The sequence below is a fragment of the Anomaloglossus baeobatrachus genome, chromosome 10 (assembly GCF_048569485.1).
Source record: "Anomaloglossus baeobatrachus isolate aAnoBae1 chromosome 10, aAnoBae1.hap1, whole genome shotgun sequence".
In the NCBI taxonomy this organism is placed as follows: Eukaryota; Metazoa; Chordata; class Amphibia; order Anura; family Aromobatidae; genus Anomaloglossus; species Anomaloglossus baeobatrachus.
The window spans coordinates 27,813,646-27,829,823 of record NC_134362.1 but is presented as its reverse complement, the minus strand read 5'-3'; the positions used below and the strand labels follow the sequence as shown (position 1 = coordinate 27,829,823).

General features: G+C 44.8%; 1 protein-coding gene across 1 annotated transcript in view; it reads left to right on the top strand.

Moving 5' to 3' along the window:
• Window positions 1-4,189: 4,189 nt before the first annotated feature.
• TPH1 (tryptophan hydroxylase 1) overlaps window positions 4,190-16,178 on the top strand; it is a 30,400-nt gene continuing 18,411 nt past the window's right edge. Inside the window, exon 1 of the mRNA XM_075326909.1 lies at window positions 4,190-4,345. Coding sequence (XP_075183024.1) covers window positions 4,256-4,345 — 90 coding nt within the window. The 5' untranslated portion in view covers window positions 4,190-4,255. The remainder of the gene's footprint in view (window positions 4,346-16,178) is intronic.

The following is a 16,178-nucleotide window of genomic DNA, read 5'->3' as shown; positions in this document are numbered from 1 at the left end:
TTTCACCGCATCCGTTGCATAGCTTGCACAGCCGTATTGAGCCGCAGAGCTCAAGCCGGATGTGTGAAAGCAGCCTTAGTGAAGAGTTTTCTGTAATACCTACAATGCTACCGCGCACGCGTCGGAATTAACATGTATGACGACGTCAGGGGGAGGAAAGCCAGGCAGACACACAGGGACGGGAATAGATAACCAGACCCAACCTACATATTCCCTTCCTGTTGCACCTGTCAATCAAATATCAGTGCATTGCTGGAACTTTACCTGCATATATTTCTGAAATAAAACCTCCAATCTCAGAACTGAAGGTATGCTTAGATTGAGCATCCTAGCGCCAGTATAGCACCAGCTTTACTTTATATATGACAATCCTGCTGGTTGGTTCCCTTTAAATAAAATCAGAAGAAGGGATATACAGATTTGCTGCCCCAGAATGTAAAGTAGAGGGTTTTAGTTCACTGGCAGCCAGCTAATATCTGCAAATGAAGAGGAATGGAAACAACCTGTACCAGACAGTTGTAGAATGTCTGACAGTTGATGTCTTCTTTTCTGTACATAGAGAAGAACATTAGAGAACGGAGGTTGATGGAAATGAATACACAAAAATATAAACTCCTCCTGGGTGAGCCCCTTATCTGTGCCATCATTACCATCTCTCTGCGATTGTCCAACTATCATATAAACCTCCTTTAGAAATGAGCTCTGAGTATACAATGCCGTCCTCTCATCACACAGTGACAGTTCATTCATCTCCGAGTGTAAACACTTTCTCTTCCTGCTCGGACATATTTCCTTGTTGGGACAATGAGCGCTGACGTCTGTTTGACCAGATAGTGCCGTACATTGATACAACAGGATACGTGATGGTTAGACACTTCATACTGTCTTCCAGATTCTAACATGTAAACAGCAAAAAATAGGTGACCTGCATCTAAAGGGCTTGTAATACAGAGCTCCAAACCTGCATATATTAAACTGAATGATAACACTGTATGCAGTAAGCTCCTGAGCTCCCTCTAGTGGTGGATGTGTGGCTGCCAATATGCAAACTGTATAGGGATCGGACTATTATTCATTATGCTAACTTATAAAAGCACCAACATATACTACAGTGCTTTACAGACCTTATCACCCAGGACCCCAGGGCAAACCATACTAACCACTGATACACCGTAATAAGATTTGTCCCTATACAGTTATGGTGGACCTGTACAAAAGGACCTTTAAAAAAAAAGCTCTGATGAACTTATGTCAAAGGTATTCAGCATTTTTCCTTATGTGTTTGAATATAGGACATTTTTTGGAAAAATGTTCCAGCTTCTTATGTTCCCCAGTAGAGGTTTCAGCACCTCCCTGGATGGACAGCTCCCGGCATTCCCAGTATATGTCATCTGAGCAGCTGCTGCCATTCAGGTTCTTACAGCCGACTCCAGAAACCCACATCTATGGCTGACAATCATGGAAAAGCTGCGTGACAAGGTGCTGAGCGGACGCTGCCCATCACTCAGAGGATCGGAAACTACGGATTGTCTATTATTCATATGATCTACAATGTGTCACCATCTCCATGTTATGTCCCTACAATAACAGTCAAGGGCAGAAAAAAAGAGGAAATGATTCTCTCTGAAATAAAAGAATCACAACTGATTATCAGGTCTCCGCACAGAACGCAAAACACGTCCTCGAGGTAACAAATAATATTTGCTAAGAGTCATCGTCTACTGGGAAATGCACCTTCCATCAGCCGCTGACAGGAGGGGGCGCTATAACACTAGGAATATAGAACAACACTGCACCCCAAGTAGAATGATTTATTATATACTTCTGGGTTATATCTATTTCTGGAGATTTTGACTTTTTTTTTTTTAATTCTTTAAACTGCCTCTAAATCATGTTAAAATAAAAGGAAACAGTCAACACATTTTCACATATAGAAGAAGTGTTATGGCTGTGCCAGCTTGGTCCTGTAAAAAGAAAAATAAAATAATAAAATTTGTGCATGTGAGGGAAGTCATATTTAAATCCGACAGGAAGTGCAAGGGGCGTGTCAGTGCACCGGGGGTGGGCGTGTCAGTGCACCGGGGGCGGGCGTCTCAGTGCACCGGGGGCGGGCGTCTCAGTGCACCGGGGGCGGGCGTCTCAGTGCACCGGGGGCGGGCGTCTCAGTGCACCGGGGGCGGGCGTCTCAGTGCACCGGGGGCGGGCGTCTCAGTGCACCGGGGGCGGGCGTCTCAGTGCACCGGGGGCGGGCGTCTCAGTGCACCGGGGGCGGGCGTCTCAGTGCACCGGGGGCGGGCGTCTCAGTGCACCGAGGGGGCGTGTCAGCGCACTTTTTTCTTGTATCTATGCTCTCTTATCAGTGGAGAAGTGTGTACAGTAGTATCTAGTCTATACAGACAGCGGGACTAGCTATGGATCAGTTTGCTGCCTGTAATATACCAGGAAGAATATATCCTATCCATGTCATATTCATCTACCTATAGCCGCCCTTTCAACAATCTAAACTCTGCTGTCAGTTCTTCCATCCATCCTACCTGACTCTATCCTGATATTTATCTACGTTCCAATCCATAACTTCTTTATATTCATTTACCAAATGTCGATCTATTCCAAGGGGGAAAAGAAGCAGCACTCCATCTTTAAAAAATTGAAAAGGACTTGTGTTTATTTGCCCATAGTGTTCTAGAATTTTCTGGGCAACTGGGCATTTGTCTTTACACCCACATCATTTTATATCAGTGCTGATTTAAGTCGTTGTCAGGTACTTTAATATTGATATCCTATCCTTAGACACCAGGCCTCCACCTTTCAGCTGCTCTCAGTGCCAGCCCCCGCCGATCAGCCATCCCTAGTGCGCCAGCCCCCCGCCCAGCAGCCATCCCTAGTGCGCCAGCTCCCCGCCCAGCAGCCATCCCTAGTGCGCCGCCCCCCGCCCAGCAGCCATCCCTAGTGCGCCGACCCCCGCCCAGCAGCCGTCCCTAGTGTGCCGACCCCTCGCCCAGCAGCCGTCCCTAATTCGCCGGCCCCCCACCCAGTAGCCATCCCTCGTGTGCCGCCCCCCCCCACCCATCAACCACTCCTCTTGCACTGGCTCCCCGCCCATCAGCCATTCCTCGTGCACTGGCTCCCCGCCCATCAGCCACTCCTCGTGCATCAGCCCCCCGCCCATCATCCGTCCCTCGTGCGCTGGCCCTCGCCCATCAGCCATCCTTCGTGCGCTGGCCCCCCCGCTAAGCAGCTGTCCCTAGTGTGCCTGCCCCCAGCCCATCAGCCACTCCTAATGTGCCGGCCCTCAGCCGTTCCTCGTCCGCCGGCCCCCGCCCATCAACCATCCCCCATGCGCCGGCCCCCTCCGCTCAGCCGTCTCTAGTGTGCTGGCCCCCCACCCATCAGCTGCCCCTAGTGCGCCAGCCCCCGCCCATCAGATACCTGTGGTGCGCCAGCCTCCGCCCATCAGATGCCTGTCGTGCGCCGGCCCCTGCCCATCAGCAGCTTCTTGTGCGCCGGCCCCCGCCCATCAGCTGTGTCTAGCTGTGGACGGATGTGATCAGTTGTGGAGCTGCACACAGCTCTGTTGACTGCACAGTGCCCTTTAATTCTCAAGTAGATATCTATAGTTTAAAAAACGGAGCACTCCAAAATCTAATTCTCTCTTCTATCACAGCTATCCCATATTTCAGATCTATCTGAAATCTCTCTCATATCTATTGCTTTAATCTATCTGAAATCTAACAGATTTCTAATTATCTGATATATCTTATATCTATCAATCTGAAGTCTATTTATCCCATAACTGGTTCTCATTTTTATCTATCTGAAATCTATCCTGTTTTTAAGATCTCATTATTCTAATCACAAAAAACACTTTACTTGTGTAAAACTAGAACTAAAAAGGTGTCCATATTTATCTTTGGCGCATTGTGTCACCAGTCTAATATGAAATGTCCCATGTCCTTCATGATATTATTTCTTACAGGTCATGGATGTTCCTCCTTATTTTGGGAGCGAGGACACGTCATCTTATTTGCTTTTCTTATTGAATACTAATGAGCTGTTTTTAATGTCGCCTTTGACGTTGATCGCTCCCATATTTTTTCCCCTCATTTGCTTCTGGAAGGGATTATGACAATCACCCCCCTCCTGAGTATATATACCTGTGTCAGGCTCAGGGAGATGAGAAGATCTAGTGTCATCCAGACCGTGCACTACACACAGCACCCCAGAGCACAGCGCCCCCTGCTGCATCCACACAGCCATGTACAGCCGCCGAGCCGACAGACCCCGCAGAGTCAAGTCCTTTGACTCCATGAACATAAGTTTTGATGATAACCAGATAAATAATGAGGTAAGAACGGAATAGTGGCCAAATGCCTTGTAGATTTAGAAATCTATAAATGTTAACTATTTAATTCTAATGATACTATAAAATGTATAATTTAGTCTTCTAAACCTACTGGCAAATATAATCTTCATTAATTGCTATAATTATTGCAATTTTAGTACTGTTTATTAATTTAGTGGAGAAAACGCTTGAATTAGGACTGTAAAAATGAAAAAGAAAAAAAAATAATATACACTAATATTACATATATATATATATATATATGTATATATATATACATATATATATATATATATATATATATATATATATATATATATATATATATAGAGAGAGAGAGAGAGAGAGAGAGAGAGAGAGAGAGAGAGAGAGACAGAGAGATATATATAGATATATATATATATATATATATATCTATATATATAGATATATATAGATATATATATATATATAGAGATAGATAGATACACACACACACACACTGTATATAAATAAACTTTCCCCTCCCCCTTATAATAGGCCAGCTGTATAGATCTTTGGTGGTATGGTGGCGATTTGACATCTGGGACCCCGTGGCCCCAAATTTCAAATCCTTAAGCATAGCTCAGAAGGTCTGCTCCATTTCTTACAATGTTCTCGAATACCACATGTAAATGTAGCAGGGATGAGTTTGAAATTTGGTAAAACAAAGCAAAACTGTTTGAAAGGGTTATTTCTAAGATAGTAAGTTATCCCCTAATCATGGGATGGGTGATAATAGACGATAGCTTGAGAGCTGACTGCTGGGACCCCACAATCCCAAGAAAAGGGGCTGCAAATACTCTAAAGAGCCCAGTTTTGATTGGAGAGTAGGGATACTTCGGAGCAGAGGTGTGGATAATTGAACTCTAAATAAGCTTCTGCACACCAGAAGTACTATAGACAATGAATGAAATGATGGTTGTACATATACACCTCTGCTCAGACAGGGCTCAGAACCACTTTTTCAGGTTCCAGTACTTCATTCAACCCTTTAAAAAAAAAAAAAAAAAAAATAAATCTAGAATGATTGCATTTTGTGCAAAGCTTGGAATTTCATAAAACAAAGTAGTTGCATTTTTTGAGATTCCAGCTGGAAAACCTGCTCACCATGAGCACAATGATTGTCTTTCCACACACTCCATTTGTTAGATGTAACAGAGCTGCAGTACGAGCTCAGTTTGTCTTTTGTCACCATACACATACATACATACATACATACATACATACATATACATATATATTATATATATATATACACATATACACACACACACATATTATATCTACACACACATATATATATTATATATATATATATATATATATATTAATTATATCTACACATATATATTACATCTACACACATACATAGATTATATCTATATATGTGTGTATGTATATATCTATATATCTGTCTATATATATATATATATATATAAAATCTATATATTACTTTATTGCTTGGAATAGGACTGCAGCTAAACCCATTTTATTGTGTAGTTATCAGAAAAGTTTAAACATCCAGTCCTAAAGAGTTAGATGTTTAAATGACAAATTCAGTTCTGCTACATTTGCACATATTTCATTTTCGTATATGACCAACCACTTGGCACAGTGGAGTCTTTTCCAGCAGATCGCTGATGGCACTGGATAATTCGGATGGTTATATTCCTGTGTACACATACTTTTTATGAATTTCTGGGGATCGATATATATAAAAAAAAAAAAATAAATAAATCTATGCAGACAATTTTCATATCAGCAGCGATAAAGCAAACTGTGAGCGGTTATCAGAAGAAACTAATGACCTTGTAAATGTAGACACAGGGCGAGAGTCGGACTCAGATTACACAAATGCTCCAATATTTATACAATCATTTCATAAACAGCCACAGATTATTTTGCCTAATTTCTGAAATATAAGACTGCAATTTATTGAAAATTATTTGGCTTTTAGTAACTTTTCGTTATCCAGATATTACATTTCTAATAATGTTTTGTGAATTCCCTCTATACACCTGGTCCTGCTCCTTTATTAGATACAAATGTATCCAGTCTAAGCAATGCTCGCCTGGACTAATGATGAGGACTTCTTCCTTCATATAGCAGTTGTCTCGTATAAATGCCATTTGTGTTTTTACACGGATCGCACTTGTATCTACGATAGTCTGATAACTGATAACTTTCTTCGGACTGAGTGGTCCGCACAAAGGCTCGGAGACTTGTCCAATATTAATCCTAGTATCTGTTCAAACCAACACAAATCTATGGAACTGAGAAATAAAAAATAATATAAAGACCTCACTCTGTGCGCTTTCCATTTTTCACACGGTTTGATAAGAGGTAGAGAAATCCCTAGCAGTTTGTTTTTATGAAACTTGGCTGAAAGGTTAAATAGAACCTGTCAGGTCCAATATGAACCCAGGACCATGACCAGTTCTGGGTGTATATTGCTAATCCCTGCCTAACCATCCCTGTATACACTAGCATAGATATAGAGATCTGTAGAAAAAATATTTATAAAAATCCTTTGATATGCTAAAGAGCTTGGGGACTAGTCCCCTGGGCATTAGTTCCCTTGGCTAGTCGGCTCCATTAGCATGTTAGCACGCCCATGTGGGTGTACTAACATGCTAATGAATGTGCAATGTCAGAGGATGATCTCACTCACCCCTCCGCCGCCATCGTGCCCAACACTGGATTTCGGCTCAGTGCGCACTACTTCTGTTTGAAGCCGGGATGAGTACACCCGGCTTCATAGTGCGCATGACCCAAACTCCGCACTCAGCCGAAATCCCCCGTCGAGCGGCGATGGTAGCGTAGAGGCATGTTAGTACACCCCTGTGAGCGTGCTAATGGGGCCGACTAGCCAGGGGAACTAACGTCCAGGGGACTAGTCCCTGGCCTCATTAGCATACGGTAAAAATCTTTAGAAATCCTTTTTCTAAAGATCCCTTCATCTATGCTAGTGTATACAGGGACAGTTAGGCAGGGATCAGCAATATACACCCAGAACTGCTCCTGACAGGTTCCCTTTAAAAACTGCCATTGGTCAAACCCAGATCAAAAACGCTAATGAAACTCGGACTGTTTTTTTTCTTTCATACACGAAAAAAAAAGAAAAACAAAACAACCCACTGACGTCTGAATGAGTCCGAGCAGACGTGTGCAGCTGCTGCTAATGGGTTTAGTTCACAAAAGCATTGTGCGGACTGGATACAATTGTATCACTTCTCAGCTCAGAGCAGGACTACGATACTCTGTATAGAAGATTCTCTGTATATAAGATACTCTGCATATAAGATACTCTGTATAGAAGATACTCTGTATAGAAGATACTCTGCATATAAGATACTCTGCATATAAGATACTCTGTATAGAAGATACTCTGTATATAAGATACTCTGTATATAAGATACTGTACATTCAGGTTTGCTTCATCGGAAAGTAAAAATTAATAGAAATGATGAATGAAAGTATATTAGAAAGTTTTAGAATTTTATTCAGTGATAGTTTCACTCACAAAACACTTAGTACATTTAAAAGGGAATCTATGATCAGGTTTTTGCCATCTCATCTGAGAGCACCATAATGTAGGGAAAGAGACCCAGATTCCAGTGATGTGTCACTTAGTTTACTGAGTGAAGCAGGTGTGACGAAATCAGTTATTAGGTGTAGCAGAGCTCCGAAAGCTGTCCCCGCCCATACCAGGCTCCCTATGAACATTGGCTATAGACTGTGAGCTGCTTATCACAATGGGGGACATGGTGGATCTAGTTTAGTCCTTGTAGTGAATCTTCTAGTGATAAAACAAGTAAAATATATCTTTGTACCGTGTTAGCCAGTAAAGATAAAAAAAAATTTGTTTAAAAGAACTGAAGTCCTCAGTGGTTGATACCTTTTAATGGCTAACTGAAAAGATGCTAATAATTGCAAGCTTTCGAGACTACTCAGGTCTCTTTATCAGGCATGGTATAACACAAAATCTGAAGAGTCACATATTTATACACAACAGGACATAGAATGGGGCAGTAAAAAAAAAACAAAAAAAAAACAACCATTTTACTGCCCCATTCTATGTCCTGTTGTGTATAAATATGTGACTCTTCAGATTTTGTGTTATACCATGCCTGATGAAGAGACCTGAGTAGTCTCGAAAGCTTGCAATTATTAGCATCTTTTCAGTTAGCCATTAAAAGGTATCAACCACTGAGGACTTCAGTTCTTTTAAACAAAATTTTAGTGATAAAACATTAACTATGTGGAAACAACAGCACACAGCCTAATAAGTGACACATTTCTGAAATCAGTGTTTTAAAGCCTACATCATCCTGCTATCAGATTACATAGAATAAAACTGCTAATAGATTCCCTTTAATAACTATTTATCGAACAACCATTCTTGCCATAGAATTTATCTTCATGTAACTAATATGAGATACATTGAGATATATGGATAGATATCTATTCATCTACTATGTGTGTTATAGTATACTATATATGTAATATCTATGTATCCAATGTGTCCATCTTTCTGTTTATCCACAGCATCTATATGTATCGAATAGCAATTTATCCATCTCAATATAGATTTAATATCTATCAACTCTTATTAACTAATATCTAATTTAATACATATAGATACTCTGTCTATGTAATATCTAGTGATTATCCATGTATCACAATCTATGTATCTGATATCTAACTTATTATCCATCTAGCTATAGTATTAATCTTGATCTGGGTAATGAATATTGATACACCATAGCTGCCATCAAGCAAGTTGCACATATTCTACAATGGCAGGGCTATACATAACAGTGATAAAACCCAGTAAAGATAGGAGAAAGGACAAATTGTATACATAGCTAATGCGTAAATTTGATACTGGCACATTATTTATAAAATAATGTACTTTTATATTCATACAGAATCTAACTATAAAGAAATCAGTAATAGTTACATTCACCCACTTATCATAAATTAAAACATAGTAATAACCCAACAGGAGGGATATAAGGGGGAACGTGCTTACAACCAGAGGTACGCTGCTTTCACACATCTGGTTTTAGCAGAGCCGGCCAATCCGGCTCGAAAACCTATGCAACGGATGCGGCGACAATACCGCATCGCCTGCATATGTTTTTGACATGCGGCCCGTCCGTTTTTTGCCGCTTGCGGCAGGCTACTGAGCATGCGCAGTGGAAGAAACCGCATGTGGCGGCCGGATACGGTGTTCGCCGCAGGACGCCGCATGCGGCGTCCATAGGCATGCATTGCAAATGCAATGCGGTTTTTTTTTGCCGGACGAAAAAACGTGCCAGGCAACATTCCATCCGGCCGCCGCATCAGCTAAATCTGCCGCATGCGGCAAAAAAAACGGATCGAACGCAAGGCCATGCGGCACAATACGGCACTAATGTAAGTCTATGCAAAAAAAAAACGCAACCGGCGGCAAAAAAAAAAAAAAAAACGGTTGCGGTTTTTCTGCAAAGCGCCAGATTGTGCCGCACAGGAAAAAACGGATGTGTGAAAGCAACCGTATAACTGATAACATCCTGCAAAGTTGGCCCAGAACGTTACCCCCATCATTACACAATAAGGCGGGCTTTGCATGCTGCGACATCAGTAACAATGTGTTACCAATGCTGCAGCGATAGTCCCGCCCCCGTCGCACGTGCAATATCTAGTGAAAGCTGCAGTTTCACACGCACATACCTGCCGTGCGACGTCCCTCTGGCCGGCGACCCGCCTCCTTCCTAAGGGGGCGGGTCGTGCGGCGTCACAGTGACGTCACACGGCAGGCGGCCAATTGAAGTGGAGGGGCGGAGATGAGCAGGATGTAAACATCCCGCCCACCTCCGTCCTTCTCATTGCAGCCGGCGGCAGGTAAGGTGAAGTTCCTCGCTCCTGCGGCTTCACACACAGCGATGTCTGCTGCCGCAGGATCGAGGAACAACATCGTACCTGTCGCTGCACCGGCATTATGGAAATGTCGGAGGCTGCAGCAATGATACGATAACGACGCTTTTGCGCTCGTTCATCGTATCAAAAAGGATTTGCACGTTGCGATATCGACTGCGACGCCGGATGTGCGTCACTTTCTATTTGACCCCATCGACATCGCACGTGCAATGTCGCAACGTGCAAAGCCGCCCTTAGACATCTCCCCAGGATAATGTACACAGAGAAGTAGAAGTCACACATGCAGTACATTTCTATAGGAAAGGCTGTTTAACGATAATTTAGCAGTTAACAGACTTTAAGCAAAAGTCTCATTTGTTGGAGGAATTGAACGTTTGATTTGCCTAATAGATCATCGTTCTCGGCAGCACATCGTCCTGTTTAACTACCATGGAACGTGCTATAGAGAGCAATGGCAGCCTATGTACTCAGTATCACCTATTCTGGTTATGAAATGTTGTCTGCCTTAAGACCACTTCACAAAAGCTCATTTGTTGGGTGATCAGCGGCCAGTTTATGCAGTACGATTACCAGTAATTACAAATGTAAAGGATCACCCTTGTTCCCGATTTGCTGTTACACTGCACACTTTACAGGCTGTGAAATGAACAGCAGTCAGCAAACAAGCAGCCGACCAGCCATCAGTTAAAAAGGTTGGTGTAAACCCAACTTTAGTCTTGATGAGAGATTAGCAAACCAGAGGTTCGGTATTTGGCCAAACATCAACTTTTTTTTTTAAAAACAACCAAACACTCAAAACAGTTTGATTTTGAGCAGAGAACAGAACGTATTTTACTGCTTGAATCAAAGAACAACAGCTCATAAGATCCTCCAGCTGTTATAACTTTCACAGCACATACAGAAGAGGAAAAAGGCAGAACCTGCAGATACCTAGTGCCTGATCGATCCCTCACTGCTACACCCTTATTGGTACCAGTAACCTCTTATCCATCTACTCGTTATATAATGACTGCATTTAGACAGGAGTGTGGATATCTCCCATAAAACCCCAAAGAAATACAGAACGTATCCTGATGAAGTTCAAGTTTACTGAGAAAACGTGGATTGTGGAAAAGCAGGAATAGGCAGAGGCTTTGTTAGGGTGAACACTTAACCAGGGTTCACTCGTGTTGCCTACTTGTCAACTCCCTTCTTAATCAGAGCAAAGATGGCGCTGAAGAGAGATTTTATTAGACATGCGGCATCTTATATAGACTAAGGGCATAGGCATGTTCAGACATGTCCACTGGTCAGTGGGACAGTCCATGGGTTAATCAATGGGTGGATCTGTGATGTTGATGGGCAGGTCTACGACGTCATCTGAGTGGATCTGCGATGATGCTGTTTGGCAGGTCTATGACGTCCTCTGCGATGATGGTGATGGGCAGGTCAATGATGTCCTGTGCGATGATGCTGATGGGCAGGTCAATGATGTCCTGTGCGATGATGCTGATGGGCAGGTCAATGATGTCCTGTGCGATGATGCTGATGGGCAGGTCAATGATGTCCTGTGCGATGATGCTGATGGGCAGGTCAATGATGTCCTGTGCGATGATGCTGATGGGCAGGTCAATGATGTCCTGTGCGATGATGCTGATGGGCAGGTCAATGATGTCCTGTGCGATGATGCTGATGGGCAGGTCAATGATGTCCTGTGCGATGATGCTGATGGGCAGGTCAATGATGTCCTGTGCGATGATGCTGATGGGCAGGTCAATGATGTCCTGTGCGATGATGCTGATGGGCAGGTCAATGATGTCCTGTGCGATGATGCTGATTGGCAGGTTATGACGTCCTCTGCGATGATGCTGATGGGCAGGTCAATGACGTCCTCTGCGATGATGCTGATGGGCAGGTCAATGATGTCCTCTGCGATGATGCTGATTGGCAGGTTATGACGTCCTCTGCGATGATGCTGATGGGCAGGTCTATGACGTCCTCTGCGATGATGCTGATAGGCAGGTCAATGATGTCCTCTGCGATGATGCTGATTGGCAGGTTATGACGTCCTCTGCGATGATGCTGATGGGCAGGTCTATGACGTCCTCTGCGATGATGCTGATGGGCAGGTCAATGATGTCCTCTGCGATGATGCTGATTGGCAGGTTATGACGTCCTCTGCGATGATGCTGATGGGCAGGTCAATGATGTCCTCTGCGATGATGCTGATTGGCAGGTTATGACGTCCTCTGCGATGATGCTGATGGGCAGGTCAATGATGTCCTCTGCGATGATGCTGATGGGCAGGTTATGACGTCCTCTGCGATGATGCTGATGGGCAGGTCTATGACATCATCAGGGGCCATCTTGGGTTCTCTGATGACTGATTGACCCAACATGTGCAGCCTTTACGGACTGACCACTGAGCGGTGGGACGTTGGAGTGGGCCGTGTACCCTGCACAACAACTACCTGCTCTGACATTGTCAGCAGAAAACATATTGCAATATTTAGCCGTCTATACTTGTTCTGCAGCAGAGCTCTCCCAATTGGGGTAGAAGTGAGGGGATAAAGGCTTCACTCACATGAGTGTATAAATCGGAATCGGACGAATGCAACGTGAGATACAAAAATCGCATTGTACTTGGACCAATGTTATTCATTGAGTCAGTGCTGATCTGCCATTTTTCTTCAGCTATTTTCAGAATGAGAAAAGAAACTCGCGGCGTGCTGCAGGTGGATGCATAAACCAGATGGATTTTTTTATACGCCTCTCTGACCCCAGCCTAAGAAGGACTAATGGGCATAGCCTCAGCCTGCACACGTAGCAGCACCTCCAAGGAAGCTTCTCTCTTTTTTTCGGATTGTCGCCACCAAACAGGAGCAGCTCCCTCTCGGTCTCAACTGCAGCTCATCTCATAACTCTTTTCACAACCCACATCCAAAACGTGTCTAGATTTATTACTAATGCTGGTGGGAAACCAGGGCGCAGATTGGAAAAAAAAAAAACAAGAAAAATTTGTAGCTTTTACTATTATCAAGGTGCCGCCACCTACAAGGTGCCGCCCCAGGCACTGGACCTCCAGCACTAGTGGTAAATGCAGTCCTGTTTCCATGACTGAAGGAGAAGCTTTCCACACTAGGTAAAGCCGTGTCTGAACCTTTCCATTACGTGAATGTGGATGGTTTAGAAAGCCAGGGATTAAGTGAAATCTCATCTGCAGACATCTTAAGAAGGGCACAGGAGGAGAATGTGTGTCTGATGTGTAAAGCTCCAAGTCTAGTCACACGTGTGCAAAGTGACCACCGAAGGGTCCTGCCCTGGATTACAAGAGATACAGGGAATAGACAGCGGGGCAGCCATCACCACTAATCCCAGGAGATATAGGATTATTTTCTATTGATATCTAAGGAAGAAGTTCTAAGGGATTATTCACACATTGAAGACCAACTGTTACTGCCAGATTTTTGCAAATTTAGCAAAATGTATGTGATTTCATAATAACTGCACTGTGAGAATTAATCTGTATTGACTGCTCATTAAAAACTAATACCACCTTGTGCTCAAACTGATTCCCAACTGTCCAACACTATTATATGGGGTACTAAGAGTGTAAAGTGCTCCCCTCTAATGCAATAACAGAAATGGACAGCACTGAGGTGTAACAAAGATATCTCATGAAAATGAATAATACACAATATATTTGTATTCACCATAGTAGTCAACATGTGACCGTGCGTGGGAGACCCAGCATAGATTTTGCATTAAAAGTACCTATGTAGAGTCAAATGTATATATAGATGCAGGGTCGGACTGGGGTGTGAGGGGCTACCAGGGAAATTGCCTCTAGGGGCCCGCACTATGGCTACCATAAACGTTTTTATTACTTGTACATTCCGGCTTCTCTCAGTATAACGTGCGCCTTTTAGCAAACTCTACAGTGCGCAGAAGAGCCCTGTCCTGTGCCTGCAGATAGCGCAGAAGAGCCCTGTCCTGTGCCTGCAGATAGCGCAGAAGAGCCCTGTCCTGTGCCTGCAGATAGCGCAGAAGAGCCCTGTCCTGTGCCTGCAGATAGCGCAGAAGAGCCCTGTCCTGTGCCTGCAGATAGCGCAGAAGAGCCCTGTCCTGTGCCTGCAGATAGCGCAGAAGAGCCCTGTCCTGTGCCTGCAGATAGCGCAGAAGAGCCCTGTCCTGTGCCTGCAGATAGCGCAGAAGAGCCCTGTCCTGTGCCTGCAGATAGCGCAGAAGAGCCCTGTCCTGTGCCTGCAGATAGCGCAGAAGAGCCCTGTCCTGTGCCTGCAGATAGCGCAGAAGAGCCCTGTCCTGTGCCTGCAGATAGCGCAGAAGAGCCCTGTCCTGTGCCTGCAGATAGCGCAGAAGAGCCCTGTCCTGTGCCTGCAGATAGCGCAGAAGAGCCCTGTCCTGTGCCTGCAGATAGCGCAGAAGAGCCCTGTCCTGTGCCTGCAGATAGCGCAGAAGAGCCCTGTCCTGTGCCTGCAGATAGCGCAGAAGAGCCCTGTCCTGTGCCTGCAGATAGCGCAGAAGAGCCCTGTCCTGTGCCTGCAGATAGCGCAGAAGAGACCTGTCCTGTGCCTGCAGATAGCACAGAAGAGCCCTGTCCTGTGCCTGCAGATAGCGCAGAAGAGACCTGTCCTGTGCCTGCAGATAGCGCAGAAGAGCCCTGTCCTGTGCCTGCAGATAGCGCAGAAGAGCCCTGTTCTGTGCCTGCAGATAGCGCAGAAGAGCCCTGTCCTGTGCCTGCAGATAGCGCAGAAGAGCCCTGTCCTGTGCCTGCAGATAGCGCAGAAGAGCCCTGTCCTGTGCCTGCAGATAGCGCAGAAGAGCCCTGTCCTGTGCCTGCAGATAGCGCAGAAGAGCCCTGTCCTGTGCCTGCAGATAGCGCAGAAGAGCCCTGTCCTGTGCCTGCAGATAGCGCAGAAGAGCCCTGTCCTGTGCCTGCAGATAGCGCAGAAGAGCCCTGTCCTGTGCCTGCAGATAGTGCAGAAGAGCCCTGTCCTGTTCCTGCAGATAGCGCAGAAGAGCCCTGTCCTGTGCCTGCAGATAGCGCAGAAGAGCCCTGTCCTGTGCCTGCAGATAGCGCAGAAGAGCCCTGTCCTGTGCCTGCAGATAGCGCAGAAGAGCCCTGTCCTGTGCCTGCAGATAGCGCAGAAGAGCCCTGTCCTGTGCCTGCAGATAGCACAGAAGAGCCCTGTCCTGTGCCTGCAGATAGCGCAGAAGAGCCCTGTCCTGTGCCTGCAGATAGCGCAGAAGAGCCCTGTCCTGTGCCTGCAGATAGCGCAGAAGAGCCCTGTCCTGTGCCTGCAGATAGCGCAGGATTTCCTGTAGCCTCTTATTTATTGTAGATAATAATGGAATCTGTTTTTTACAGTCAGTCGCAGTTTTTCTTACACTCGGACATTCCTTGTCCTCGGAAAACACCAAATCCATCAGCCAAATAATATTCAAAAAGAAGTAAAATGTTATCCAGCATCTTCATATGGAAAGATTACTAATATTAATCCCCCTCTGCCGCCATCTATCCCCCATATAGGGAAATCCCCTGTAAGGCTGCGTGCCCAGCCGTCCACGATCAGTGGTTGCAGCATGTTGGCTGTAGCATGGTTCAGCTGCATCCAAAACGCTGCGTTGTAAGTACAAGCACAGTGGATGGATTTCTAGAAATCCCGTGCCCAATGTGATTCTTTTTCCGCAGCAAACACTGACCTGCGGATCTTCTTTCTAGACCACAGCATGTCAAATATTTGCTGCGTAATCGCATGCTCCTCCGTAGGGAGAACACAAGTGAAAAACCGCAGCGCACTGAAGCCTAATTGTGGGTACTGACAGCTGCGGTCTCCTGCAGAGGAGACGCGCGGCCCCGCAGGTCAGGACCCGTTGCGGGGAGTCCTGA